Here is a 27,349-nt window from a genome sequence, read left to right as displayed (position 1 = left end):
ACATATAGACTGAGGCTGACCGCAGCCTTCTTGATAGTTGATCGTGCCGGAGAGCCTTTGCAACCAAAACTAGTCTTTTTTTTTTTAAGAAGACCCAACGCCCGCATCATAGAACACGAGGTCATACGTTGTCTGATCTTTGGTTTTCGCATAATCTCGCAGTAGACTCATGGATGAGTACTCATGCACTCAAAACATGTCATGAACTGCCAAAACTCGAAAAATGAAAGGGACGAGACTCGAACTCGCGCGGGTTGCCCCACCAGGAAACAGATGTTAAGCTGACCTTAACCTGGCGCCATAACCAACTCGGCCACCCTTCCGTAACGATGCTCGCTCCGAGGCAGGTCCTCGATGCGATTGCGGATGCCGGTGGGAGCCGGGCAAGCTGCTGATATGCCAACGGGTGGTTGTGACTCGTGGGCGAGTAGAAGTTTTGTGTGCGTGTGGGCGGGTTTTGTCAGGGCTATGGAGCCGGGTGAGAAGTGATCCACCGGCGGGTGGAAGAGGAGAGCATGTGAACATGCAATGTGAAAAGTGTAGGAGGTGACAGTACCAGTACGATGGCGTTGACGCGGCGGCTCCGGAAGCGCGCGGGAAGAATCTTCGGCATCCCGTCGAGGCCCGCGGCCGTCCTAGGAAAAACCTGAGCGCAGCGTTGTGGTGCAAAAAAGCTGCGTTTATGCCAGCGGGCGGCCTCTGTAGAACATTCGGTGTTTCGCGACCGCAGCAGGCTGTGTGAGTGTGCTCCACTACCACATCTCGGATATCGCGACAACCTCACATACATCCTGAACCATCAACTCACTTGGGGTGCGGTCAATGACGTCGAAGAAAGTTCGTGACGACGTTTGGTTGACAAAAAACCGTTGGTCCGTTGCGGTGCGGCTGAGACCCGACGGATGGGGGATGGGAGATGCTTTCCGCCAATCTACCCGCCAAGCCGCCAGCCGGTTCACAACATGCCAAATGCACAAATTAGGGGAAATGTCTTGGCATAAAACACGCAAAAATCGAAACGCCGTTGGTGATTGGTATACGCAAGTGAGGCACTTGAGGAATGCACACACGACGCAAAGCCCTGTCCTTATTCATCAGCTGGTCATCACAACTTCAGAAGTTCAGAAAGTACCTTTCTGCGTAGAATGTTCATCGTGCCGCTATCCGGCATAAACAATGACATTCAATTGCATCACAAGAACAAGGCCCGCAGAGACGCCAAAAGACTCGTCCCGCCGCGCCCCGAAATACAGAGTTGCCAAAAATACCCGAACGAGATTGACTAGTTAAGAAGGAAAACGAGTATTGACTGCTTACTGAATTACCGAGACGCTGGCAATCGTACAGTATGCACTAGACATGCAAACCCGGCCTTGGATCTTGAATTCTTGGATGATCATCAACAAGGTCAGGGCATGCCCGTGGCCACCGCAATGCACTGCCACTCGCCTTTCCAACACTATTGAGTATTGACTCTTTAGCGAGAAAAGCCAAGTTTCTCTCTTTTATTGATCAAACCGGTCATTCATATTTCCTTTGTTGTTTCTTTTCGTCTGGTCTGATCAGACTTGACTGACGCCAAAGTCTAAAGTAAACAAATCAGACTTTTCCGAGCAAATGAGATGAACATGCATAAATCAGAATGAACAACAGACGCGCGTTCTCCACACCCAGCTCACCCCCCTTCCAAGATTTTTCTCTCCTTCTTCCTGATCCGGTCGGTAACCTGTGCCGTTGAACTTTGTTATCCATCTTGCGTCTAGCGCCAGGCACCGCGGCATCATGATTCGTCGCGTACCTGAATTCACTCCGCCGGCGAGCCAGACAATTGGAGAAATCCTTTGTGGACATAATCGTGTAGGTGCTGAGAACTCAACAAGTCTCGCCTTCGTATGAAAAGCCGCATAACCACCAGTGAGCAAATAAGTACACGCACATCCCAAGCCTGCCGAACGACGGCATCCGACGGCGCGACACCGAACTCGAAGCCGTCTCTCCCCGTCGTCAGTTTCCAGAAAATGTTGCCAGTTCTCTCACTCGGGTCAAAGCTCTAAATTTAGCTCGCCACTGCGCCTGGATATGTGGGAATGCTTTTCCCCTTTCGTCCACTCTCTCAATACCCACTCTTTACTGTGCATCAGTGTGAACTTGGACGAATACACAGTCCGTTCTCTCTCGCGAGTCTCGAATTTCTTTGTCAGTCAGTCTGTCTCCTCCAGAATAGCCAAATTCCAAACTTCTCCAGTCTCCTCTCGCTTCCTCAGCGGGGACGGGAACATCCCCTGACCGGGAGAAGGAAATACGAACCCAAGAGAGAAACGGAGCCCGCTCGACGGTCCAGACCTCGTATGCCTGCCAACTTGCTCCCCTCGGACCCAAGTGCTCTAAACCAAGTGCGGCCTCCTTGAGGGTGGGTATTGATCAGCACCATCTCATTTCCCAACGTCTGGGGGGGTGGGATGCCAAATGGGTGGTGGTGGTGACCATGGGGGTGGATGGGAGGGAGGGAGGCTCCTCTTGGCCGGCTTGGCTGCCACCGCGCTTTGCCCAATTGCATCGTAAATCAAGGTCAGGCAATGGGCGTGCGGCCCGCCGCACACCTCTACCTTGAGGCTAACCGAACCGAATCGTTCATTTGCTCGGGAGGAATAGCTCGAGCCCTGTATGACGCGATTAGCCTGGTAAACACTCACTAGTAAATATTCACACACTGAAATGTGCTCCGAGTATGTCACAAAAGAAAAAAGACAATCATCAAATGTCACAGATAGTCACAGGGCATTTGAAATGATAATGAGTGTATGGATTAATCACATTTTTTCTCCATCAGTCTATCCTCGATCTATCCATGATTATGATACCGAAAAAACACATGTCCAGAAGGGGGAATCAAAAGACACCTTGCCAATGCGCTAGAAAAATTTGACCACAAGACGAGTGAGTGCACTACTCTCCTCGCGCCTCTTAGTAGAGGAGGGCGAAAGCGCCGGCAACGACGGCCAGAGCACCGGTGGTGAAGGCCTGGAGGCCGGCGGCGCCAGAGCCAGCAACGGCGGAGGGCGTGCTGCTGGCGCTGGATCCAGAGCCGGATCCGCTGCCGGAGGAGCCGGAGCCGGAGGTGGCAGAGGGAGCGGCAGTGGAGACGGTCGAGTTAGAACCGCTGCCAGAGCCGCTTCCAGAGCCGGAGCCGGAGCCGGAGCCTGAGCCACCGCTGGTGCTGTTGCCGGAGCCAGAGCTGGCGCCAGAGGAAGAGCTGGGCTTAGCGGTGGCAGTGCCGGAGGCAGAGGCGGTCTTGGTGCTGGAGGGGGTGTCGAAGGTGGTGGGGCAGGTGAGGTTGAACAGAGGGGTGGTGGACAGGTCCTTGGTGATGGCGAACTTCATGGAGTTGTCGGGGTTGGAGTCGCGAAGGTTGTACCAGAAGGTGGGGACCTTGTTGAAGAGCTTGCGGCAACCGACCTCCTGCCAGTACTTCTGGGCGTTCTTGGCGCTGGGAACGGCCTCATCCCAAGTCTCGCCGGTGACGGGCCAGCCGGTCTCGGTGACCCAAACGGGCTTGCCGCCAGCGGTGGCGACGGTGGCAGCGTAGGCCTTGTCGAAAAGGGAACCAGCGTTGTCGATGGTGTTGCCCTTGTCGTTCTCGTAGTAGGGGTACTCATCAACACCGACCCAGTCGACGGCGTCGAGGACGGGCTTGTTGGTGGAGTTTCCCCAGACGTCCCAGGTGTCGACGTGGCCGATGGAGACCTTGGACAGAGGGGTGTCCTTGAAGGCGGTCTTGAAGTCATCGATGAAGCCGACGAGGGTCTTGGGGTCGGCACCGACACCAGACTTGTTCTTGACACCGGTGACGGAGTTGCGGTACAGGTCCTCGGAACCGATGGAGGCACCGATGATGAGGTCGGTGAGCTTGGTGCCGTACTTGGTGACGGCGGTCTTCAGGGCGTTGATCTCCTTGTCAATGTTGTCGGTGCCGGAAGTCCAGATACCGAGAAGGATGTAGGTCTTGGTCTCGATGGCAGCCTCGAAAGCCTCAATGGGGTCCTGGGTGGAGTAGGCCTGGATGTTGGTGTAGAGGCGGACAGCGTTGAAGTCACCGGGGGCACCCTCGAGGCCCTGGGCAGTCTTGAACTCGGCCTCGAAGTCGGCCTTGAACTTGGCGGAGCGGTCGGCCTTGGTGGCACCAGAGTTGAAGCCGAGGTAGTTCTGAGCCTCGACGGTGGCCGCCAGGGCAGTGAGGGCAGCGAGAGAGATGGAGGCCTTCATTTTGATTGGATTAATGTGTTAAAAAAACGGTCGAAATAATAAAATCGTCGAGCGGAGGAAAAAGGGTCCCAGGGTGGTAATTAAGGGCGGACTGGGAAAGACCTTTTTTGCGTTGTTCAGAGACTCTTTGGCTGTGACTATAATAAACAAAAGAGTGTAGTGAGTTGGTGGTTGTCGTGGACCAAAAAGAATGACTGGGAAGAGTGAAAGAGTGAACAGGTCCAAAGGAGGAATCGACAACGGGTGGGACAAAGATGTCTATAAAACACACAAGGAGGGAAGACGGGGGTCGCAGTCACAGTTAAAAGAGGAGTGGAGTGAAGGAGGAGAGAGAGAAGAAAAGAGTGGAGGAAAACAATGACGGTCGTATTGGCACGTCACGAAATTAAGGAGAGCCCGGGGGTACGGGGTACTTGGGTACCTCATTTGGGTGTGTATATCACGTGAGAGCACACCGCACACCTCTCGGGGGAGACTCGAAGACTGGACTTCCAGGGCAGTGGCTCCACCGAGGTGTCCAAGTTTGTTTTCCGGGGCTGAATCGATACGTGGATACCTGGCAATTGGGGCCTGGCAAAGTTGGAACCTGAGGTGGCAGTGGATGGGGGAAAAAACCAGGCACCACCAGGCACAACCAGGCATGAGTATGTAGATACATCGGGTAGGTACCTGGCATTAGCAGCCAGCCCGCTGGGGCCGCCTCCACTTGTGCTGCCACTTGCGCTGCCACTTATGCTGGAAGGCACCTGAACTTCCTCAAGGACCTGAAGATCTCTCAGCCAATGCATGCACCTGAAGCGCCCCCATTGGACGGACCAGCGCTTTGGCTGACGCAGGGGGAACTTGGGGGGAAAGAACGGACGATGCATTGACACGGGATTGCTCCTTCCCCGATGTCGTCCCATCATCTCTGCATCTCTGCATCTTTCGCTGTCCATCATCCCGTATTACTCAGTAAGGTACTCCGTATTCGCTATTCATTCTGTGCGCTGTGCCTGGACTCCCGCCCAAAGTCAGACCTGTATGCATGACGCTGTCCAGCTATTCTCTCTTGACTATTCTCATATCTACACTGGTAACTGCATCGATCCCTTACTCAGTGACGCCGGACAGCCGAAGCCTGGACCGCGAATGGACGCGGCGACGCAGTCGATACGCACAAATAGATACAAACCAACGCCACTACGCGATCACCAACATTCCTCTCTCGTGTGAGCTGCGTCAGTGTTTGCCAGGTCCCTCTCCGCTTACCCGACCGTCGTTGTGACACTTCGGAATCACACCAGCTCATGTCTTGGGTCGGTGAAATGTTCCAAGAAGAAACAAATCTAACAGCTAAATCCCGCCACCCCGTCCGCCATGGCGCCATGCGCGCTTAGCTAATCACTATATTATGCACACCCCAGGGAGAGATATGCAAGGATATGCCGTCACCCTGTACTACTTCAACGATCATGTTGAATGATGTGTAATAGCATGTGAATGTTCTCTATAACGGCTATTTCTTACACGCTATTTCGTCCATACTTGGGATCTGTTCATGATGGTCTCTTTGAGGTTGAACTCTAGAGGTCAAGGTACCGGCTCAAGACACGGTAGCAGGCCTCAAGCCAAGTCTGAGCGATACTGGTATTCTCCTTGGACCTTGAAGTCGAGAGTTCTTCAAATCTCAAAAAGACCAACAGGACCATCTTCCCCCTCCAACCACCTCTCCATACTCTGGTACATTTTGCTGCAAGCCCTCAAATCCCCTCCCATGGCAAGCTTGATGTCAATCTCGTACCCCAAAGTGCTCTGCGCAACTCCGAGGTATTTGTATCCAGTAGGATACTTGGCCAACGCCTCGTCCGCAAAGACTGGTGCCCTGATCCCGTCCACGGCAACAATCTTGTCTTTTTCGTAGACAAGTTTGACGTACGCAGCTTTCCAATCCCTTTGTCCATCACCTCGTTCTTCCTCCGCCTTTTCGTAGAAGAAGAGGAACCGACAGTCGCAGTCGACATCGTACTCGTAGCCGTCGGGGTGCTTGAAGCGCTGGGTAATGGTGGCCTTCATCTTCCCCACGGCGCACCCCGTATCTGGGTTCAGCTCGACGAGCGTGCCGCATTCGCGGTGCATAATGAAGGCCCCTGATGACTTGGCGGCAATGGATATACAGATGAAGTCGTCGATGGGCTGCGGGCCGCTCCAAGCTGTGACATGCGATATAGCGTCAGCTCAAGGGACAACTAACCCACTTGTGAGGGCGGTGGCATAGTGAAAAGGGGTCGATATCTCAACGCACTGGTCCAGACGTAGGCATCCTTGGTGAAGAGAGAGCGGTAGTTTTCCCATTCGCTTGCGTCGCGGTAGACAGGCCAGCCTTTGCAGAGCTCAGAGACGGCGAGGCGGTCGAGGAGATTGGTGGAAGTGCCTTCGATGTGGGAGAACTGGCGGGTATGTAAGTCTGTCATGTCTCTGAGAGCTGATATAATGAAATGATGCTTGAATAGGGGTCTGAATTTCGGTAAAGGCGTGGTGTAGTCGTAGTTGATGTCGGTGTGAATATAGTAGTCTGGTAAAATGCGAGTGATATGGTTGGCAAGAGGAGAATGAACATGTCGGCTCTGGGTACGTAGGTAGGCAGGTGAAATAGCCCTTTCCAAGTCGAGTGCGAGTTCCTACCTTACTTCAATCTCACAACCTTCCTTCTGCTGTTCATTTAGACAAAAAAAGAGCATCGTCACACTTCCGAGGCCCGCCACTCCACGACCAGAGCAGATACGCTCTTGAAACCACCCGGAAAAGAATCCTCGGAACCAGCAAAATTGTATGAATTAAAAATACCAAAAGGATTATATACAAAATGTTGAAAAAACAAAAAAACGAACAGACCGGGGGGTCTGTTCAACGCTCTTTGCCTGCAAGGGGCTTCGAACAAGAGCGCTCGCCAGGTTTCACGGAGGACCTGCTAGCACGAGTATATTTTTACCCTGTCCGCCACCCAATTGAGCCACGCACTCATGTACTGGGTGTCCGCTGATGGAAGTATCTGTGGCTCTTTCGAATAAGTAAGACAGGAGGCGTCGGTTTGCGGGAAGGCGAGGACCTTGGTGCCTTCCTCGCAGATATCCAACCTTGCCGGGACGGGAAGGCGCCATGAGCAGTACCGGGTACGTAATCACGAGACTATTCCAAAGCTTCGCGAAGAAAGTGCCATGGCCTTGAGGACCAGGGCAGGTTCCAGAGATGACAATGGCCGTTTATTCCAGTCCATGTTACCTCATCAACACAGTCCTGCCTGCTTTCCCATGTCCAAGACTCTCGATGTTCATCAACTCCAAGTCCCCTCGAGACAAATAAGAAAATGAGACTACTAACAATACCATCAAATCCTCCTTTTCCATGTAATATACAACAAGATAGGCACCACCAGCAATACAATCAGCGGATACTTCCACCACTGGATAGACACCGCACGCCCGGCACCATGACAAACACATGTCTTCACATCCCGTGTCCCTATCCGCTGAAGTCTTACACGCTTCAACACAGGACTCAAACCACCATCACTACCGCTCTCACTCTCACTCTCATCCTCCCCGTCAGTCTCACGAACCGGCCTATACCCCTCGCCCTTCCACCACCGTAACGGTGGCGAGACAGGCAACCCAGGAGAATACAAAACCCTTCTCAACTTTGACACCCCTACCCTTCTACCAACAGCAATCGCGGACCCAGCCCGTCCAGCAACAGGTGTACTAGCAGGCGTCCTCGGTATACCCACAGTACCAGGACTAAGAGCACCACCGGGCGTCATCGCGCCGGGGCTATCCTCCGCTCGCTCCAGCTCGGCAAGCCTCCAGCATTCTGATGTCGGCGAGTCCTTCGTCGAGGGGTACGGCGACTTATTCCCCCAATCCTGATTCGTTCCCCAACCCGGATCCGCTGTCTCCGAGAACGGTTGATTGGAAGTACGCTCTAGAACGGTGTCCCATAACGTTTTACATGTCGAAACTGTTGGGGACGAGGGGCTCAGGGGGAACGGTGGGGTATCGGCGGAGTCCGGGGCCGCTACCGTGGAAGGGGTCGGAGGAACCGGATAGTCTGGCGTCCAGGGCGCGGGGCTGCGGCCGGCGAGGAGGGGGCTGTTTGCGTGGCGGCGGATGCGGATTGGGTTTGGGGCGCGGCGGCGGCGAGGGGAGGAGACGTACATGACTATGGTTGTGAGAGATCTGAAGGACTGGTGAAGAGGTCTAAAGAGATTTAGGCTGAGTTAGGGGCTGGGAATTAAGAGATGAAGCTGACTGGAATGAACGGAGTCAGGAAATGTGACTGTTTTGAAGATGCTCAGGAGGAGAAGGAAGGCTCTCCATGGAACAGAACTTATATAATATGCCACATCAGAAGCTTCGACTTAGAGAAGCGCATGAGGAGCAAGGGGCACTTACAGTGTGTGTTTGTAATTGCTGGATCCGGTACGATACATTCATCAGTCAAAGAAGCTCGGCCGCGTCGTTTGTCCGAGATATTAATCCTGTAAAAGTAAGGGACTTGATTGCTACTCCAAGCCTCGGATCATGGAACGAAAAGTCTTCCATCAATCATGGCTCAACAGAATATGGATATTCACAATTGTTGGAGATTATTTGATGTTTCGCAATCATGTGCTACCGCCGTCAGTGTCGAACTCAGGGCAGGGCTGGGCTACGACATGTGTCGTCAAGAGACGTGTTGCCTTCCATGGAATACACCACATATCGCGTGAGCACTTGATGGACTGTGTGGTAGGACCTCACGAGAGTTGATTACGTTGTAGATTTCAAGCCATTGGTGAAACAGTGATATAGCATACGAGCGACCTATGATGCCTACTAGCTTCCCGGGTACTATTATACATACGTCTTATGTGCATCAACATGGTGCTGCAACATGTCCGAACCAAAATCAAACATGACCAACACCAAAGAGCACTACTGTTGCATTCTAAAGCGCAGCATAACCTGAAGGGCCCATCTCTTCGAGCAGCTGCGGCACGGTCTTCCGAACCAGATCCCCAGCCCAAAGCTCCGTATTATTGAACGGCATCTTCCACTCACCCAGCACGAAGTCCGAGCACAAGGGACATTTCAACTCCCTCGGGTCGAATTTTGACCTGCGGCGATGGGATTTCATCCAGCAGTTCTTTCCCACCACATGGTTTTTCGAAGGGCATTTCACGCGCACAGCTGCGTGCGGATCTCGCCCTGTGCCGAGTGGCTCCATACAGATAAAACAGTCCGTGTCGTCCAGTTTCTGAAGCTCCGCCTCCCTGAGCGGCGCGACCACACTCTCGAGGAGGCTCTGTCTGGAGAGCTCGTCTTTAAACCTCAAGGATGCGTTGCGTAGGAGGATATACTCAGTATGCTTGTAGTGGCCAGGGCCAGTGAGCATGCCACCTGCGTACGCACCACTCCGGAATCCAATAGAGCCCCTTTGGGTAATGGACACCATACTCCACTTGAACAGTCTGACGAATAATGTGCCTAGGTCTTGGGGGAGGTTGGCCTGCATGACGTCTATGTCGACGTGCCAGAATTCTAGGAATATTCGGCTGATGGAAGCGATTCGTGCCCTGGTCAGCCCTGGATCGTGGGCCAGGAGATGCGCAACAAGATTGGAAACTTGCATGCGCGTATCAAAGTTGGCCGCGACGAAGTCAGCGAACAATGGTACATGGAAAAAACCAATTAGAGAGCGTTCCCATTCGTCTCTCCCGCCAAAAGAATCGATTTTCTCCGCCAGTTGAGCCGTAAGGACACTTACTCGGTCCATGATATCAAGGGCGTTTTTCAGAACAGGCACGGCCGTGATTTGCCCACTTTCGTGAGGCTTCCGGTCGCCAAGGTTGATTAAAAAAGTGAAGCCGGGCTGTTGGCGGTGCGATTCAGTGTGCTGTTCAACAGATGGACGATCTGGATCGAGCTCTCCGTCGTTGGCTGGCCTCCGGGTGTGGGCTAACAATCGATGATTAAATTCATCCGCAAGTCGATTGCCGGTGTTGGCACCTGGCCAGAACCCTCGCCAAGGGAAGAAATATGATTGAGAGACAATCCGCCGCATAGCCGCAGCGTTGTTGTGAAGTTCAGTGATTCTGTTTGTATCGAACTCCTTGGTGGCATCGTCTGTTTCCAAGCATTCGCAGTAGGGACCATTTTCGACATGGTCTTTGTTGAAGCGGCAGGCTATCTCGATTTTGCTGACTCGATTGACAAACTGATCATCCACATTTCCTTCAAATCTAGTCTGAAGCCGCTGTCCCGCATCCATTAATGCCATATTGAGGAATTCGACCATGGATTTGACATATTGCTCAGTGGCTGCTTGTGCTTCTATGCAATTCTCATCAACTATACTCTCGGTAAATCGCTTTGGTTTGGTGAAGGGCTGAAGGAATTTGCCGGTGCATTCGTGACAGGCAATATCATATTCCTCGGATTGCTTGGTCAGAGCTTTCGGGTCCAGACACTCGGCGTATCTCGGGCTGGCGCATCGAACAATGTACTGAAAGGTATGCCACGAGAGTGTTCCACCTGGAAAACATCTAAAGTTTCTCGTGAGAAGGATACACATGGTAAACGTGAGGTTGAGGGTGGCGACGGTGCCGAGTAGTCCGTCAGCAAGATCTAAAGATTAGCAAAAAAAAAAAAAAAAAAGAGAACCGTGTCAAGCCAACGGTAGTTTGGTTATTCTTTCTTTTTAAAAAGGAAAATGGTGATGATATAGTCAAGGGAGTTAGAACCACAAGTTGCTGGGCTGAGTATCCGGCTCGTAGTCTCAGTGTCGAAAGAACCTCGAGGGATATTCAGGCATTCTTACAACATTCAGAGAACTCATCAAAGACCAACGGCAAACCATTTCTTTGACACTTTTGAAAAGGAGTAGGTGATACCAGGCATCTCGGTCGCGAAGATCTAGAGTCGTCCACATTGGCGGTCGCTTGCGGCGGCAAAATTGTTTCAACTCGTAAAAGACAATAAGTCCAAAGGGAGAAGATACAACTTTTGCGTATCGGCGGAAATAATAATAGCAATGACTCTTTCTTCCAACTCGCAGCACAATGCCCTGGCGTCAGGAGAAGGGGCCCCTTGGGTTCTGGTCCAAGCTGCAAGACATTGTGCATGGAAGACACATGGCACTTGCTCAGAGTCTCTTTCATGGTGACCAGGTGACGATACCACGGTTCTAAATGTCGTTTGGCTGCAGAATGTGATGCCCAATTGGGCCAAAGACGAGAGATTGTAGACGACTGCAGGATGCAGCTGCACGGCGGCTCGTGGTGTAGGCCGACTGGCTGGGAGACCGCTGCTTGTTCGCCCTGTCTGTTCGGCCCAGAACGGCCACCTTGATTGGTTCGCTCCCTGATGAGGAATCCCGGTATAATTCAGGATCAAGGAGCGAGAGGCGTGGCTGAAAGAATGAGCATGATGATTTCGTTCCGTAGTTGCAATGAAGAGGATGGGATGGGTTGGAAAGGTGAAGTTGAGGAAGAAGAGGCAGGAGATGGTGGGGCTGCTGAGTCATCAGCTCAATTAGACAATCAAGTCGTTACAGCGTCCCTCAAGGTCCGCAGGTTTCCAACTGAGCACCTGAGGTACCTTAGTTCTTGAGCTGTACTTCGTAACTCACTGCTGGCACCTGAAAACGAGGTGGACAGGATCCATCGTGAGATCCATCCGCCAACATCCCCGTCACCGACTTGCCTTTTTTCCACGATGGGACACCCGCAAGCCCCGCTGCCTACTCCAGACAGGCCTCAATTAGCCTTTGGCACTTGTCGACGTGTTCGATCGCGAGCTCAGCTGGGCGGCGGGTACCAATTGGCCCCTTGATAGCCTTGATGCCCAACCAGCCAACTGCGATCTCCGTATTTGCCTCCAACCGCACCGCCCTTTGCTCACTTATCACGTCCGTTAACGCAGAAGAACGCTCTGGAGGGGCGACTACCGAACCTTCAAGAAGAAGAGAAAGACGATCCAGCCAGACCAAGATCAGCCAGTGCAGTCGCCGCCAGCAGCAGGAAGCCATCAGCCCATTGCAGGTGAATGAGAGACGAAAGCCTCACCCAATGTGACTGGCGGAAAGTATCCCCCCACGACACCATCAGCGATAGCTTCGAGAGACTACCTTGGGCTACGAGCGGCCCGACGAGTGCGGGAACCGCTGCGGTAGGGGACCATCGCCACGCCTACCACCGGTTCATTGGTTTGGCAGCTGCATGGACCGCGCATAATCGCGCCCAGCCTGCTCCTGAGTCTGCTGCATCTGGAGAATGGCTTCGTTTTTCGGCTGCTCCTTTGATGCGGATATACAGTCTTACACTCCCTTGTCCTCCTCCTTCTCCTCCGCATTCGCTGCACGATGCCACTCTCTGCATATGCGCCCGCGGTATTATCCTCTCGGATTCACCACGGAACCTCCTTCAACCCAGGCGAGCTGCCAGCTACCTTACACCGTCAGTAACCCCCGTTCATCTTGCCCATCATCTCATCCGTAGCAGCCCAAGGGATATTGAGGTTAAATATGTCTCGTGGACCTTTGATATTCTATCTGCTACGCAGGCTGTTCTTCTTTCTCTGCTTCCACGTTCACCATGTCACAAACCATTCTTTTCGTACGATTCCGGCCACCCTCTTTCGTGACACTTTGATCATTATTGTACCATTTATATCTTTGATTATTCGACCCAACATCATCACCGGCCACCTTTCCCCGGACACTGAATGTATATCCCCCAACCCCTCAATGGCCGAGTGCCAAGGAGCTTCGGTCTTGGGACAGAGCCTCGCTCTCCCGATTTCGAGGTGGCAGCACGTGTAGACAAACCCAACAATATCGTCGCAAAGAGACAGGTCTCGATATCAGGTGGCGAGACCACCAACTTGACGGTTGGAGTCACGGTCGGGGTGGCCATCCTCGTATTCATCTTGGGCGCTGGAGCCTTTCTCTACTATTACAGAGTGTCCCTCAAAAAGATCAGTCGCCGCCAGCACCGTCGTCGCCGACGCCATCACTCCCACAAATCATACAGCTCTAGGAGCTCAAAGAGCTCGGCCGACGACGGCCCCGCCTCTCATCCACCTCCTCGAGGGCCGCCCTCCGCGCCACGCTCTACCGCCCCGTCTGCCACGCCTGCTGATCCCCCTGCCGACCCTCCGGCCGATGCTCCAGCCGACCCTCCAGCTGGTACCCCAGCCGACCCACCGGCTGAGAAGTAGTCTTGGGTGGAGGTTACACCCTCACCCCCCAAGTGAGGCTTACAATATCAGGGAGAGGGCTTGTAAAAGAAAGTCTCAGGTACGTTTAGACTTTCTCCATGAAGCATCAAAAGACTTACATGAAAGAAGGATTCCATGGCCTGATGTGAGTTGTATGATTCAGGATTTGACATTTGTCCGGAGCGGGAGTTGGCAGATGGAATTTCAAGGCGAACCCAGGCGCCACTACCTTTCCTACTGAACCCAGTAGTGCTGTACGTTTGCGGTGTGTACAAGCTTGAACTGATGATTGTTTTATTCTTTGCCTAAAGAAGCTCGACCTATGTATCTCTTGGTTCTATGTGAACAATGGCCTTGCCATTCAGCCTCAAGATTCGTGTTTGGAACAATCGCCCCTTGCTCCGAAGGGCCGAACCTCGCAATATGCCTCCCTCGAAAGAACGGCTTCATCACTATATAGATCACACGGCCTCCATCTCATTGTCATTCGCAATGATAGCCCCATTACCAGCAGCCTCCCCTCTCAGATCTCGAGCTTCCGGCGGGATACCACACAAAGAATCGAAAAACGAGTAGCAGCACTCGTTACAAGTCACCTCCCTGTCGCCATGTATTTCATCTTCCGTGGCAAATTGCTCCAGTCGAAAGTTGGGGTCCATGCCCCAGCCCATCTCTAATCCCATGTCCTGGTCAGGCGCCGGCCCGTAGTCGATGAAGCCATCGCCCAGCGGCAAGTCCATACCAGGGGTCATGCCCATTCCCATCCCCATACCAGCTACCGGAGCTGGATGCATCGGCATAGCCGTCATGGGAGGCATAGGCATGAACCGTATCGTAGGTTCGCGAGGCTGCGAAGGTCGTTTACTTCGCCGCTTGGCTTTCGCCTTGGCTTTCTGCTTTGCTTTCTTGCAAGCCTTCTTGGGCTTGGCCTTGCCCTTAGCATGGTGATGATGATGGCCGTGTTTATGGTGGTGATGGTGATGATGATGCGTCCACCCGTGGACCTGCGGGTGCCGAGGGGAGTGTACGTGGGCATCCATTTTCGGCTTCGGATGTACGTGGTGGATGTGAGGCTTATGTATATGAGGCTTGTGAGATTGGATATGCTGTGCTTGATGGTCCGTTTTCCTGCGTGGTTTGGGAGAGAAGACGCAGTTGCAGCAGAAGTATATGAGGCTCACGGCGGCTAGGCCTCCGACGAGACAGCCGATGAGCATTCCTGCTATCCTGCCCTCCTCGCCGCGACGTACCAGGTTGCTTGCCGGAACGGGGGGTGCTAGTATTGGCGCCATGTCAGGGGCGGCTGAGGTCTAGCCTCAGCTGGCTCGTGCCGTTTCTCGTGAGAAAGTCATCTGCTTGTTGCCTCTCGCATTTCCATGACTGTGTTCTTCCCTTCCATCTCAGAGGGAAGTGGACGATAATTGTATGAATCATCGTCTGCCTCCCATAAGCTTGGTAGTGCAGTTGCCAGTTTGCTCGAAGATGAATCTTTAGAAGAGGCAATGAGACACACTCCGCATACTTGAAGCTGTCGAAGCAAGCGACATATCCGCAGCAATTTGACACTTTATGAAGTCATGAAAACCGTTTCAAGCACGCCCCCATGATCCCCAGAAAGCAAGTTCCAAACAATCGGAACGTAGCACACGCATCAAATCACCACAAGATCGGTAGCCAGTCATGTTTGCGTTTGCCTATCTAATACAAGCTTGCCATTACCGACTTTGCGTCCTCCGCATCCCCAACACGTGCTTGCGGTAGCTCAGGTAGCAAACAAGACGGGACGGGAGGGAGGTTGCAACTATTCTAGATTCTACATTATGGTACAAACCATGCGTCAGACCATCCATCCACCCCTTCGACCTCATCGCTGCCGAAAATTCAAAGTAAAGAGAAATCTGGGTATTGCCTCCGTGCTACTGGGTATTGCCATTCCAAACCGTCAATCTATGTACGTGAAAAGAGAACCTGGGTATCTCATATACGCACTTTCCCCGAGGAAAAGATAGCAACCGCCCCCCTCAACCCCTCCGCCGACCACGCCTTTCCTCCCTCCTCTCCTCCCTCTCCCGAATCTGCACCAAGACAGACCCGATAGCCTCCTGCACCTTGCCCGAGCGCTCCACAAACGCATCGTAAAACTCGCAGTCGGCGTGTCCGGGCTGTCGCTCGTTCAAAGAGATGAGCGTGTTGGACAGCGTCTCCATCTCCTCTTTGAGCGGCGTATAGTCGGTTCCGTATCCGCGTCGGCGACGGCGGTGGGAATTCTCTTCGTCGCCGCGGTGGTGTCTTGACGGCGAGGAGGGCAAGCCGGGTCTGTGTGAAGGGTACCCGTCGTCGCGGCTGTGGCGTCTTCTCCGGTCCCGGGTGTGATCTTCATCTTTGCCGCCGCCGCCGCCGTGTCTTCTCCCGTGGGAACGATCTTGCGAATGTCCACGAGAGTATGAGTCGCGGTCTCGGCTGCCTCTCTGTCCCTTGCCATGTCTCCGTCTCGCGTCTTCCTCTTCATACTCCTCCCCTCCACCGCCACCGAAGCGCTCCATAGCTTTGGAGAGGATGTTCTTGCCCAGGTGCTCCAGCATCTCCATGTCCATATTCGGAACGCCGCCTCTAGCGCGCTCGTTATCGTCGCGGCCATGGGTATTGCGCGTGCTAAGGCGCCCGTCGTTTTTGTGTCCTCCTCCGCTCTTATCTTCGTCGCCGCCGCCGCTCAGCTTCTTCATGTATTTCTGGACCGCATACTCGACGAGTCCTCGAGCGAGGGTCTCAATAATGATTTCGATTTGGCCGTGGTTGTTGCCGCCTCCGCCTCCGCTCCCGCCGCTGTGTCGGTTGCGGTTGCGGCTGCCGCGGTTCGGAGACGGCGCGGTGTTGCGGGAGCGTGTTAGTGTGCGTAGTAAGCCATCCATGACCACGGGGGATCGGGATGCATTGGGTTTCGTTGTGTTGATTGTGCGAATGTAGTAAAATGTGAGCTGTTGAGCGAGTGTATAAGTTGTCGAGAGCAAGCGCTTAGTGGTGTAAGTGAATCAGTCTTGGATAGTAAGGGAGCAAAAGAATGAAAGGGAAAAGAGAGAAAAGAGGAAATGAATCGCTCTTCTTTTTCTTTTCTGAGGCCCCTCCTCGATTTTTCTTCTCCCGATTCGGTAGCAGGATGACATGCAGGTTAAAGCTTCTTAGCTTGGTCGTTGGTGGCGCTGCGAGTCGCGCGGGTGGTTGTTGGTCATGTGGTGATGGTGTTTTCTCATGTGATTGAGTGTCCGTCTGCCTGTGTGCAAGTGAGACAGTAGCACCCAGGCGCGCTGAGCAGAACTGCTGAGTATTAAGTAGTCAGTTGGTCGCAGTTTCCAACTTTGCGCAGGCAGAGGGTAAAATGACTTTTTCTGTTTTCAAAATGACCCGCGGTCTGGTGCGGATTCAGCGTGGCTCAGTTGTCTTTTGTTTTTGGGCAGTGTGATTGATGTTTTTGTTGGTGACTGACTGAATGAGCGAGTGAGGTGAGAGCGACAGAGTCACAGACTAGGCGCAGCGTGTGAGGCAGCCCGAGGAAAAGCGGGTTATCGTCGGAAAATATGTTTCGCTGCCTAAGAGACATTGCATGTGGACTTTTGGATGATCCGGCGTTTATTCTGGTTTATTTCCAAAGTCCAGAACATCTTTGGTGAATACGGTTGCTTGAGTGCCTGTGGTTTTGGCTTCAAAGTGTGAGCTATGTGGAGGAACAGTTATACGCGAAGGCCAGCTGGGGGTGAAACTGCGGGCGCTTCTTCGACTTGGAAATGATTACTACAAATTTCAATGTCCAAAACTTCTTCCATCACCAAGAGCTCGTCCTCCGGGCAAGTGCTTCAGAACTTCACTGAGAGTAATGTCATGCTCGCTCATGGATCGTTGTGCGACGTCAAACCTAGCACAACATTTCACACTCCTGCGAACCGTTTACTAACAGACACAGGAAACGAACTTGAATATGTCCATTTGAAATACTTGCGCCGTATTATCGGCAAGTTCGTGCTGAGCCGGCCTCTTCCACCGGCGCCGAGCACTAGGTACACTATGTTTATCATTGATCATGCCATCTTAGGCAATTTCCCCAAGAACGCCTTGCAAATGCACATATGCCAGCCATGAGAACCATTACGTGAGACTTTTCCCTTAGCTGAGAAGCTCCTTAATGTCCTCGATCCGTGCAAGCTTCTTCTCCTCGTCGCTCATCATTCCTAAAGACGTAGCACTAAGGGTATCAAGTCAGCAAATACTCGGTCATCCAGCACACCGGATGGGTCAACTCACATAAACTTCTTCCGGTCCTGGACCCGAAGCATCCTTTCTTCCACGCTCCCCTTGACGATGAAGCGGTAGACCTTGACCTCCTCGTCTTGGCCCATGCGATGCACACGATCAATCGCCTGAGCCTCAACTGCGAAGCTCCACCAGGGATCCATCATATACACCCTCTTCGCAGACGTTAAGTTCAGCCCCACGCCACCAGCACGAAGACTGATGAGCAGCACGGTGAACGTCTTTGACTCTTGGAACTCAGTCAGGACCGCCGCGCGAGCCTTTTGCGCCATGGATCCGTCGAGGCGGAGGAACTTGATGTTCGCCCGCGCCAAAGCCGGCTCAATCAGTGTCAGGAACGATGTAAATTGGCTGAAGACAACAGACTTGACCCGCGGCTGCTCCCTTCTCAGGTCACGCAGGGCCTTGATCAAAGTCACGACCTTGGCCGAGGAGTTGTTCACACCCAAGCGCTGTAGACTAATCTTGGATTTCTTGAACACATCCGGGTCGTCGTCGTGGCGAACAACCTCGAATAGGTCGCGGTAGTTGATCTCGGCTCGACAGTTGGGGCAGGTCGGCACCTTATGCCGATCTGTCTGATGCTTCATGTAGTCCAGGAGGCACTTCTTGCAAGCAGAGTGCCAACATCCAGTGACCGTCTGTTCGACCATAGGCTCTTCGGCGCAGATCGGACACTCGCTCTCGGCTTCGTCGCGGATCTGGCCGAGGATATGGGCTCCAAAAGCAGCTGTATTGGATTCCGTTTCGGATATAGCTGCTGTGAAATGTTCAATCAGGGAACCTAGGTCCATGTCGTCCGCAAGGCCGGCAGCCATATCGGCCGCAGCTCCAGCTTCTACCTCGTCCGCAACGAGCTCCTTGTTTCGTACCAAAACTGGGTGACAACAAGACTGTCGTAGGCGCAGAATGTGGGCAAAAATGCTAGTAAACGCTTTCATAACCGTGCCTGCTTCCACGTTCTCTCTGAACGATTGCTTGGCTCTCGTGAAGATGTAGTCGTAAATCTCTCGTTCGGTCTGACTGAGCTCGACATCGACAATTTCAACATGTTTTGGTGGGAGCGGTACCAGTCTTCCAAGGGTTAGTCAAGGCGTAACAGTCCAGGATGCATCCACTTACGGCTCGCCCTCAGGCGTCTTCATGTCTTTGGTACGTCTGAGAACCAGAGGTTCCAACACGGTCTGCACCACATCAAGTGCCCTCATAAAGTCCTTGGACTCGAAGGGGACGGTGATGAAAGTCTTCCAGAACGAAAAGTTATTCCAAGGCTCCACACGAAGGAAACGAACCAAACTGAACAGATCCTCCAGCTTGTTGACGATTGGCGTTCCAGTCAGTACCCACCTGTGCTCGGCGGATATTTCGTAACACGCTTTGGCAGTTTTCGACTGGCGGTTCTTGATGTGATGGCCCTCATCCAAAATGACGCGGAAGAAGTTGAGCGAGAATAATCCGGTATGGGACGACTTGTCACCCTTCTTAGCCGCAACTTGGTTGAACTCTGACAAAACCACACCATAACTGGTGATGACCACGTCAGGCGCAGACGCTGCGCTTGCGGCGCAACATACGGCCTGAAGGTTATTGGCCTTTTCGTTGCCATAGTACACGATGGCCTTGAGAGTGCGTTCTTTCGAGGCCTTCTCAGCCTCGCTATGCCACTGCGCCAACAATGACATCGGCGCCACAACGAGTGTTGTACACGGCGCATCTAGCACGCTTGATGAGTTGGATGCAAGCCTTGGAAGCTCGTTGACGGACGTGGGAACACCACCAATCGCCTTGGCTTGCTGCGCGATGTCAGAGCGGTGGGTGTGGACTAGACTGAGCATCTGGATGGTCTTGCCAAGACCCATCTCATCAGCCAGGATACCGCCGAGGCAGTTTTGTTCTTGAACAGGGAAATCGAGAGAGAGGTCTCCCGAGTATGGATTGACGTAGAAATGCTGCTGGTCATGGACTTGAGGAAGCTCCTTTTCGTCAGTGTCCTTGAGTGGCCATGAATACTCCTCCCACAGGGGGTGCATGCTTGGCTCCCTGTTGCTCTTCTGGTCCTTTTCCTTGGTCATCATCCAATGCAACGCTTGCTTCTGGTAGGGTCTGAGGTTCATAGCGAAGGTATCTGCAGGTTCCGCTTCGGGTGTGTTGAAGTCGAATGACTGGGCCTTGCGGTAAAGAGCATCAAGCTGGTCTTGCTCCAGCTCTTCACCCTCCTCTTGCTCGTCTGAGGGGGGCGAGGACCCGGGCGCTCTGTCGCTTGGCTTGGCAGCGTCTTTTTCCTTCTTCTCATCCATCTCTGCAGCCTGTAGCAAGCCTTGCCGCTGGTGTTTCGACGCAGTGGCATTGGCCCGCGTTGGTTCAAGGTTGATTTCAGAAAAGAGCTTCACCAATGCCACTTGCCTCAGGCGCAGCTCCTTTTCCTCGGTCGACTCTTTCTCCTCGAAGAAATTGGTCGCCCTGTTTTCCGCCTCCTTGAATCCAGGCCGATGGAACGCTGAGGCAAGCAGATAACACTTCAACTGAATGAAGACGGTGTCGTTCGTTCGCAGTCGTTCAGGGGCGTACACGCAGGTGCCCTCGAACTTGCATATCTTCTGGTCCATCAACGTTGAGACCCATTCGGCTGTCTCTTTCTCCAACCTGCCAATCTCGGACCCGCTGCTGTTTGTAAATCGAACTAAAACGTCGTTTCGCTTTGAACCCGCAGCTGGGCCACGCTGAGGAGCGTTCGCGACACCGAACTTGGTGTGTAACTTGGACTTGGGCGGTTGGATCTTTTGCCGCTCAATCCTGACTACATCTCCGTGGTTCAAAAGGTTTGCTCCGCTCCGTGTTGCCCAACCCTCAACACCGAGGGAACCGATGTACCGCGCCTCGGGCATCGTTCGTCTGATCACTGGCTTTGGCGCGTCTTCCATGGCAGAATCTTGCTTCGTGCTGTTCGCTGCGGCTGGTGGGGATCGAGAGACGGCATTGAGAGCCGGGGATTTCTTCTTGAGGTTCTTCCACGTGCCATCGAAGTACATGTTGACGGCTCGCTCGAGATTATTGTCGCAACTATCCCGAATTATATCCAGCACCTCCGCCGTGACCTTGTCTCCTATGAAGCTCTCAAAGGTCTCCTGATCGAACGTCATGGCGGACTCTTCGCGCTGCATATTTGCAGACGGGCCGGATCGGTTGGAGGCATCGTCGACTGGCTGTTCTACGAGCGGTCCGCGTGGTTTAGAGGGCGAAGACGGGGGTTCAGCATCCTCGCTCTTGATTTGGGGTGATTGGTCGTCGACATCTTGGAAGAATCGCTGCTTCGGTTGCGTTGGCGGGGTGGGCAGCACTGGGCTGGACTGATGGCTCAACACATCGTCGTCCGAGGCGGCAAAGAAGCGTCTCCTCTTCGCCGGAGGTTCAGGAGACTGTGGATATTCCATGGCTGTTCAAGTCGCCGCCATGAAAGTTTCCACGATGGCGGGTCGTATTGGGTGGTGTGCCACTGACACTGAATGAGACGAACCGCCACAAAAACTACCTGGGCAAGGAAAGACGGGAGACGCGAGGCGAATCAATCAGCGCGACGGGCGCGTCGGGTCATCATGTGACTGCGTGTCTGCTGAGGTAAGTCAATTAAGAAACATCCCAGCAAAGACGTCACTACTCGCAACTGCAAAAGTTCGACCTCGAAGTTTTAGTGCACTTACACAGTGTAGCAGCGGCAGCAGGCACAAAATCAGGCCCCACAGCTCTCTATCCAGTTGCATCTCGCGAATTTCAGAAGCAGCACCGACATGGCGCATGTCACCAGCGTCTTTTCCTGAATGAATCGCACAACACGGATCGCCGGCCATGGCCTGAGAAGGCCCGTCCAGACCCCTCCACGGAGCACCAGGGGCATCGTCACAGACGCAGACGTCGTCAAGGCGAGGAAGTACTGCCAATCGCAGCTACAGTACGTCCGCATCCTGTCCCCGGAATCATGAACTTGACCGTTCCAAAAGATGCTGACTTCCCAAAAAGGCACAGCGACTACGATGCACACATAATAAGCCGCCTCGTCCCGGCACGCGCAACAGACACCTACCTCGCCCTCCGCAGCCTCAACCTCGAACTCGTCCGCCTCCCCGAGCTCGTCTCGAACCCGACCATCGGCCAGATGCGCATGCAGTTCTGGCGCGACTCCATCGACAAGACCTTTGCCGGCGCGCCCCCGGCCGAACCGATATGCGTACTCCTCCACCAGGCGCTGCAGGACTTGCGCGCACGCTCGCCAGGTAACGCCACGGCGAGCTCCATCAAGTTCTGGGTGCAGCGGCTCGTCAAGACGCGGGCGAAGCACATGGACAACAGGCCGTATGCGTCACTGGCCGCGCTGGAGGAGTATGCTGAGAACACGTACTCGACGCTCATGTACGCTACGCTGGCGTCGATGCCGCTTCGCTCCATGCAGGTGGATCACCTGGCGAGTCACATTGGCAAGGCGTGCGGCATCGTGGCCGTCCTGCGCGGTATCCCGGTGCTGGCGGCGCCGCAGCAGCAGCCCGCGAAATCCCATGCCGGACCGGGCGGCGGACGACAGGATCCCGCGCTTCTCCTCCCGCTGGATGTCATGGCGGAGGTCAACCTGCGGGAGGAGGATGTCTTTCGATACGGCCCGCAGGCAGAGGGCTTCCAGGACGCCGTGTTCAAGGTGGCTACGCGGGCCAACGACCACCTCATTACGGCGCGGGAGATGCTTAAGAATCTCAAGGCTGGGCAGGATGCCGGTCACGAGTTTGAACACCAGGGAGAGGCGGAGCACGTGTACGAGCCGGAAGAGGATGACACGCAGCGGGACCTTCGACGAGGGTTCGGAGTGCTACTTGAGGCTGTGCCCGCGCAGGAGTACCTGACGAATCTCGAGGGGACCAACTTTGACCCGTGGACGGTGAAGCCGAGCTGGAAACTGCCTTGGCGTCTGTGGCGTGCGACGAGCAAGAGCCAGATCTAAGTGGCCACAATAACATGGTCCTGTATAATCACTTATCCGACGGTGTTACAACATCAATGGGTTGGCTATGTAAGAGTGCAGTGTAAGACTAGCTTGGCTTCTCGTTAAAGAGACCGTGTAAATAAGTAATCATGCTCCCATGAAGCCTAATTACATCTGAGCCGTGACTGAGTTGAACCGTGAACCCCATCGATAGACCCAGTGCTGACATTTCCGTCACCTGGATTGGCCGGTTCGTCCGCGGGGACAGTGCCAATGATCAACTTGATCACGCGCCACACGGCTGTGGCTGAAGCTCCCTTCACCCCATATTTTACTGTGTATGTTGTCGAAGCACCGGCCACATTTCGGAAAATTCCACACTGTGGCGCATAGACTCCCGAAATAATTTGGCAATCGTCGATTGGAGCTTCTTCCGAACCTCGATTCATCCCCAGTATAGCGTCAATGTCGATATCAAGATGTTGTACGAACTCATAGGAATTGTAAGCCGCTGCCCCACTCTCCTATCGATACATGTCGTCTCGAGCAAGTCACTAACATCACCACAGGTGCGACCGGGCTCCCTCGCCGAGGTGAAAGAGTACGCGATCCCTCCATCTCTACCCATTACCCCCTTCGATCCCAACGCCTCGATACCTCCCGCCGTCCACCATCGCAAACCCTACCCTACCCATTCCGCAATGCCCTTCCGATCACTAACCAATTTACCTCTACAGAATCGCCCTCACCGCCGGCCAAATCGTCCTCCGCAACGGCGGCGTCATCCGTGGCATCTCCAACTGGGGCGTCTTCACCCTCCCGCGCCCCGTCGCAAAGGCCCAGATGAAGCACAAGGCGGGCCACTACTTTGTCATGCGCTACGACGCCTCCTCTGCCACCCACAACGACATGCGCACTACCATCAACCTCGACCCCCGCGTCATCCGCACCGCCCACGTCAAGCTCGGCGATGGCAAACTCGAGACCATGGCCCGCTTCGGAGACGTCAAGTGGGATCAATGAGCGCGTTTTCAGGGGAAGAAAGGAAAAAAAGACGGCCCCCAAGACGTGAGAGGGGCATGGAAAGAGAAAAGGGAATTTGCGGATCATCACCGCCGCGGATAAAGAGTGGGAGACCGCACAGCGTGGGGTGTATGATTCCCCTTCGCGTGGAAGACGTGAATCGTGGCTCGCGGGCCTCAAAATGACAGTTGTTGTATGATACGGGATCCACCCCCGAGCCGGTGCCGGGGACATTTGATTGCGCATGAATAGAGCCGACTATAGTTCGGAGTGTATAAATACGTGGCACGCCACTGATACAAATTGGACGTCAAAGTTTTATCTCAATCACTGCATTGAGAACCATGCACTTTCCCCCTGCACTTGAGCTTTTGTCAATCTGTTATTCGCAGTCCATAACTGCATGCGCTAGGCTAATGCTGAAAATCTCTACCACTGGTCATGATATTTGGCCTCTCGATGCAGCCTTTCTCTGTGGTTTCAGCGGCCTGGCTGTCGATAGACGACGTCCCGCTGATATGTACCAAGTGTGTGGGGAAGGGGTGCTGATTTGCACTCCTCCTATCGTCGTCGGATTCGTCCCAGTCATTATCTTGATGACCTTTGGTCGTGAGTTTCGGCCTCGTGTGGCGAGACCGATCCATGGTCTGCTGTAAATGCCTTCAGGCGTCCAAGTCCATTGTCTCGGACTTGCCAATCCCTCTCTCTTTGCACCAAGCCACGAAGTCATCAATCACACTGGGCCATGCTCCATCCTCATTCCAGAAAGACAATGTCTCATCTGCCATGGACTTGGTCGCAAACTCGAGAATCTGGTTCCACATGTCACGGTTAACAGATCTGGTCCACTTCTCTTCGAGGAACTTCAACCACAGCTGCAGCCACTCCTGGTTTTTCGTCTTCCACTCCCAGCCGGGTGGCGAAAAGAGGACGTTCCAGTAGACTGTAGCAATTTCAAGGTTGAGTGCCTTCTGGGTCGGCTCCTTGCTGGCAACGAAGGTGTGCCGGTACACCTTTCTGAAGTAAGCAGGGTCAGTTGAAAGACTGCTGACCAGTGACTTGATGTGGGAGACGTGTGCTTGACGCGTTGCAGCACTATTGTCATGTTAGTCTACTGTTGACTGACGCTGAAAAAGGTACTCGTACCCAGACGCCTTCCAGCCATCAACGAAGCCTTTTCTGGTAATCTCTCCAACAGAAGGTGCCTGAAGGAGTTCCATCACGACTAGCAGCTCAGCATTCTCGATGTTGACACCCAGGTCGCCGAGGTACGCCATCGTAGTGTCAAGGCCCAGTGTGTTCTTCTCGTCTCTTGAGTCATCTACCTACTGTTAGTCATGGAACGGAGGGGCCAGGCTGTGAGATGATACCTCGTAGCTTGTCGAACATTTGATTCAACGAAGTATCGAGCGCTGAAGTCGTGGGTGTGGAAGTTCCACTACCGCCAGAGAAGTATCTTTAGGACTTGTCAGTCAATGCTTTTCTGCAACAAAAGGGACAACAAGTCCATGAAAACGTAAACAAAGTTGGGCTCATGAAGCTTCAAGAGGCGAATGTCAGCTGGCAACTTTGCGCAGGGCATGGCAGACTGAGTGGGTGGAATACCCAGACTGATTCTTCTCCTCAGCGACGAGGTTATTTTTTGAGGACTTGCGTCTTGAAGGCCACAAGCTCGAGCCCTTGATAGACAAGGCATTCTTCACCCCTTTCCACCCCATCGTCTTGATGCTCCTTTCTTGTCTCGGCGTCAAGCAGTCCCAACGTGCTTAGGGGATCCGGCGCAACCAAGAACGAAGCACGCCGTTTGGTGCGGAACCAAAATAACTGATGGAGGCTCGAAGAAGCAAAGACGTGCTGACTGCCTGTGGCCGTTTGTGACGGGAGGCTTGGGAAGATGATGGATGCTAGCCAATTTCTCCATACAAAGGACCGTGACCTTCGAGGTAGTCGGATATGAGTGGCACCGGGGTGACAGCCGGCCCAGTCCGGAAAGGCGAGGCACTTGCGTCAACTAGATCGACCAATGGACGGGAGATGGCCGATCCAAGCAACGACGGTGGCGGCTGCCACGGCAGTTCGTTGCTTTAAGAGCTATTTCATCCGCGTGTATGTTTCAGGAGCAATTGTCAATCGGCGTCGACTCGGCCTTTCTCCTGCGGTGTGGGCAACAATGTATCCCCAAAGAGTGAACTGTGACCTCGTAGCTGCAGAGGTGCCTCTCTCTGACGGGTGCATTGGAGCAGCGCAACGCTGAGTAGCGCTCCGAGGGGGGTTCGACGGCGGTTCCCCCACAAAGGGCATCTCAGACCGGGCCAACACCCGAGCAAGTCAAGTATGGGCTAACGCGGTATCCTTGCGTGCGCTGCAGGCCAAATTGCCCGAGAAGGGCCGGCGCATGGTGAGATGAGTGGTTCGGATAACATTATACGGGCGGTAAAAGGCGATGGCAGAAACGGCCATGTCGAGCAAACAACGGGGGGCGAGCGAGACCAAATGAAACGAAACGAAACAAAACCGAGGCGTAGAAAAATAAGAAACCCAATGTAGTATATCGGGTGAGTTGCACTTACGCATCAACAGCTTCATTGAGCTTGTATCCGGCGTTCTTCAGGTACTATTTGGAAGCTTGTAGTCAGCATTCCATTCCGTCTTGAAGATCCAACGGCCCGGTGGGCGGCGGTCTCGTCTTCTACCAGCAGCCCCCCTTCCCCGCCAAGGCAGTATCGCGTCGATGCCCAGTCATGGTCCGGCCACTAGACAGCACAGCGCAATGCAGCGCAACGTAGAGTAGCGGCGCACGACAGGCTTCGACGTTTCGCCATCAATTCAATAACGAGGTTCACGTCTTGCGAACCGAGGAGGACGATGAGGAGCTGGGAAAGCGCGTGCGTCGCATGGTAGACAAGAAACCGAGACACCGATAGCGATAGTGTATTCTTCTCTAGGCTTGGACTCACCCGTTGTGCAGTTCTGTCGCTTGCACCCGTCAACTGAACGAACTGGGTGGTCATCGCCTTCTGGGAGGTCGATGTCGGCGCCATTGTGCTCGCAGCAGTTCTACCTCCGTCTGCGTGTGGCCTTATCGCCCAAGACTGTCTTCCTGGTTTGTACGTGAGTTGAGGGAGTCGCGTGACGCAATCGGCCGCTTTCAACAGTCGGTGACGATGCGACGAGCTGAGGGTGTCGGCGGTAGGGCAATATGCTTCGAGGCAGAGAGGGAAAGGTCGTGGGTAAGCCGCTTGTTGAGGAGACGAGGTGAAGTTCGTGCAGGTCAGACGTGACGAGGTGCGTGAGATTGAAAGTCGCTGTTGCAGTGGTGAGGTCAGTTGGGAAGGGAGGAAGTAAAATGGTGGAAAAGAGCTTCGGAGGGGTGGGAGCGAGCAAGGCTGAAGCCGAGATGGTGGGGTAAGAGCCAACGAGCGATGCCTTCCAATTTGGTTGCTGAAGGTCTTCCTGCCTATGGCGGGGTAGTCTCTGGTTTTTTGGGGCGGTAAGGCTCTCACTCAGTGATCACCTCACTTCAAAAGATGCCCTCCACTGCCCTGTCTTGAGGTGCTGT

At 53.8% G+C, this 27,349-nt stretch overlaps 10 protein-coding genes and 1 non-coding gene across 11 annotated transcripts; 4 read left to right on the top strand and 7 right to left on the bottom strand.

Annotated features, from left to right (window-relative positions):
* Nucleotides 1-224: 224 nt before the first annotated feature.
* BDZ83DRAFT_t120 lies at nucleotides 225-323 on the bottom strand. The gene has a single exon. It is a non-coding gene; the product is annotated as a tRNA-Leu (tRNA).
* Nucleotides 324-2,792: 2,469 nt separating this feature from the next.
* On the bottom strand, nucleotides 2,793-4,627 carry BDZ83DRAFT_616445 (glycoside hydrolase superfamily). Its single transcript, XM_060507979.1, has one exon. It carries the CDS (start codon nucleotides 4,261-4,263, stop codon nucleotides 2,965-2,967), a length of 1,299 nt encoding a protein of 432 aa, XP_060366427.1. The 5' UTR covers nucleotides 4,264-4,627; the 3' UTR covers nucleotides 2,793-2,964.
* Nucleotides 4,628-5,127: 500 nt separating this feature from the next.
* On the top strand, nucleotides 5,128-5,546 carry BDZ83DRAFT_616444 (uncharacterized protein). Its single transcript, XM_060507978.1, has one exon. The coding sequence runs from the start codon at nucleotides 5,291-5,293 to the stop codon at nucleotides 5,528-5,530; it is 240 nt and encodes a 79-aa protein (XP_060366426.1). The 5' UTR covers nucleotides 5,128-5,290; the 3' UTR covers nucleotides 5,531-5,546.
* Nucleotides 5,547-5,719: 173 nt separating this feature from the next.
* BDZ83DRAFT_616443 (catabolic 3-dehydroquinase) lies at nucleotides 5,720-6,850 on the bottom strand. Its single transcript, XM_060507977.1, has 2 exons — nucleotides 6,548-6,850; nucleotides 5,720-6,455 (listed from the first exon to the last, which is right to left on the bottom strand). The coding sequence occupies exons 1-2, from the start codon at nucleotides 6,714-6,716 to the stop codon at nucleotides 5,926-5,928; spliced, it is 699 nt and encodes a 232-aa protein (XP_060366425.1). The 5' UTR covers nucleotides 6,717-6,850; the 3' UTR covers nucleotides 5,720-5,925.
* A 2,231-nt stretch (nucleotides 6,851-9,081) lies between these two features.
* BDZ83DRAFT_616441 (uncharacterized protein) lies at nucleotides 9,082-10,936 on the bottom strand. Its single transcript, XM_060507976.1, has one exon. It carries the CDS (start codon nucleotides 10,852-10,854, stop codon nucleotides 9,229-9,231), a length of 1,626 nt encoding a protein of 541 aa, XP_060366424.1. The 5' UTR covers nucleotides 10,855-10,936; the 3' UTR covers nucleotides 9,082-9,228.
* Nucleotides 10,937-13,004: 2,068 nt separating this feature from the next.
* Nucleotides 13,005-13,499, top strand: BDZ83DRAFT_650538 (uncharacterized protein; the record flags this gene model as incomplete). The annotated part of the gene is made up of 1 exon (XM_060510384.1): nucleotides 13,005-13,499. One exon carries the CDS (start codon nucleotides 13,005-13,007, stop codon nucleotides 13,497-13,499), a length of 495 nt encoding a protein of 164 aa, XP_060366423.1.
* A 461-nt stretch (nucleotides 13,500-13,960) lies between these two features.
* BDZ83DRAFT_650537 (uncharacterized protein) lies at nucleotides 13,961-16,408 on the bottom strand (the record flags this gene model as incomplete). Its single annotated transcript, XM_060510383.1, has 2 exons — nucleotides 13,961-14,503; nucleotides 15,608-16,408. 2 exons carry the CDS (start codon nucleotides 16,406-16,408, stop codon nucleotides 13,961-13,963), a joined length of 1,344 nt encoding a protein of 447 aa, XP_060366422.1.
* A 1,380-nt stretch (nucleotides 16,409-17,788) lies between these two features.
* On the bottom strand, nucleotides 17,789-21,232 carry BDZ83DRAFT_650536 (DNA repair protein RAD5; the record flags this gene model as incomplete). Its single annotated transcript, XM_060510382.1, has 2 exons — nucleotides 17,789-18,875; nucleotides 18,924-21,232. 2 exons carry the CDS (start codon nucleotides 21,230-21,232, stop codon nucleotides 17,789-17,791), a joined length of 3,396 nt encoding a protein of 1,131 aa, XP_060366421.1.
* Nucleotides 21,233-21,470: 238 nt separating this feature from the next.
* On the top strand, nucleotides 21,471-22,968 carry BDZ83DRAFT_616435 (squalene/phytoene synthase). The gene is made up of 2 exons (XM_060507975.1): nucleotides 21,471-21,747; nucleotides 21,816-22,968. Exons 1-2 carry the CDS (start codon nucleotides 21,617-21,619, stop codon nucleotides 22,783-22,785), a joined length of 1,101 nt encoding a protein of 366 aa, XP_060366420.1. The 5' UTR covers nucleotides 21,471-21,616; the 3' UTR covers nucleotides 22,786-22,968.
* A 181-nt stretch (nucleotides 22,969-23,149) lies between these two features.
* BDZ83DRAFT_616433 (30S ribosomal protein S6) lies at nucleotides 23,150-24,156 on the top strand. The gene is made up of 3 exons (XM_060507974.1): nucleotides 23,150-23,270; nucleotides 23,337-23,368; nucleotides 23,505-24,156. The coding sequence occupies exons 1-3, from the start codon at nucleotides 23,247-23,249 to the stop codon at nucleotides 23,788-23,790; spliced, it is 342 nt and encodes a 113-aa protein (XP_060366419.1). The 5' UTR covers nucleotides 23,150-23,246; the 3' UTR covers nucleotides 23,791-24,156.
* BDZ83DRAFT_616418 (Cullin binding-domain-containing protein) lies at nucleotides 24,157-27,287 on the bottom strand. The gene is made up of 5 exons (XM_060507973.1): nucleotides 26,748-27,287; nucleotides 26,361-26,404; nucleotides 25,161-25,246; nucleotides 24,937-25,111; nucleotides 24,157-24,885 (listed from the first exon to the last, which is right to left on the bottom strand). Exons 1-5 carry the CDS (start codon nucleotides 26,829-26,831, stop codon nucleotides 24,453-24,455), a joined length of 822 nt encoding a protein of 273 aa, XP_060366418.1. The 5' UTR covers nucleotides 26,832-27,287; the 3' UTR covers nucleotides 24,157-24,452.
* Between the last annotated feature and the right edge of the window lie 62 nt (nucleotides 27,288-27,349).

This window comes from Colletotrichum acutatum, assembly GCF_030867785.1.
Source record: "Colletotrichum acutatum strain CBS 112980 chromosome Unknown BDZ83scaffold_33, whole genome shotgun sequence".
Lineage (NCBI taxonomy): Eukaryota > Fungi > Ascomycota > Sordariomycetes > Glomerellales > Glomerellaceae > Colletotrichum > Colletotrichum acutatum.
This window is presented reverse-complemented; position numbering and strand designations above follow the sequence as displayed.

Excerpts from the sequence above, each read along its gene's own strand:
- BDZ83DRAFT_616445 (XM_060507979.1), bottom strand. The coding sequence starts at position 4,263 with ATGAAGGCCTCCATCTCTCTCGCTGCCCTCACTGCCCTGGCGGCCACC.
- BDZ83DRAFT_616444 (XM_060507978.1), top strand. The coding sequence starts at position 5,291 with ATGACGCTGTCCAGCTATTCTCTCTTGACTATTCTCATATCTACACTG.
- BDZ83DRAFT_616443 (XM_060507977.1), bottom strand. The coding sequence starts at position 6,716 with ATGACAGACTTACATACCCGCCAGTTCTCCCACATCGAAGGCACTTCC. Across the intron at positions 6,456-6,547 it reads GGATGCCTACGTCTGGACCA|CTTGGAGCGGCCCGCAGCCC; the intron begins GTGCGTTGAGAT and ends CGCATGTCACAG.
- BDZ83DRAFT_616441 (XM_060507976.1), bottom strand. The coding sequence starts at position 10,854 with ATGTGTATCCTTCTCACGAGAAACTTTAGATGTTTTCCAGGTGGAACA.
- BDZ83DRAFT_616435 (XM_060507975.1), top strand. The coding sequence starts at position 21,617 with ATGAATCGCACAACACGGATCGCCGGCCATGGCCTGAGAAGGCCCGTC. Across the intron at positions 21,748-21,815 it reads TACTGCCAATCGCAGCTACA|GCACAGCGACTACGATGCAC; the intron begins GTACGTCCGCAT and ends CTTCCCAAAAAG.
- BDZ83DRAFT_616433 (XM_060507974.1), top strand. The coding sequence starts at position 23,247 with ATGTTGTACGAACTCATAGGAATT. Across the intron at positions 23,271-23,336 it reads TGTACGAACTCATAGGAATT|GTGCGACCGGGCTCCCTCGC; the intron begins GTAAGCCGCTGC and ends ACATCACCACAG. Across the intron at positions 23,369-23,504 it reads TCCCTCGCCGAGGTGAAAGA|AATCGCCCTCACCGCCGGCC; the intron begins GTACGCGATCCC and ends TTACCTCTACAG.
- BDZ83DRAFT_616418 (XM_060507973.1), bottom strand. The coding sequence starts at position 26,831 with ATGGCGCCGACATCGACCTCCCAGAAGGCGATGACCACCCAGTTCGTT. Across the intron at positions 25,112-25,160 it reads AATGTTCGACAAGCTACGAG|ATGACTCAAGAGACGAGAAG; the intron begins GTATCATCTCAC and ends AACAGTAGGTAG. Across the intron at positions 24,886-24,936 it reads GATGGCTGGAAGGCGTCTGG|TGCTGCAACGCGTCAAGCAC; the intron begins GTACGAGTACCT and ends ACATGACAATAG.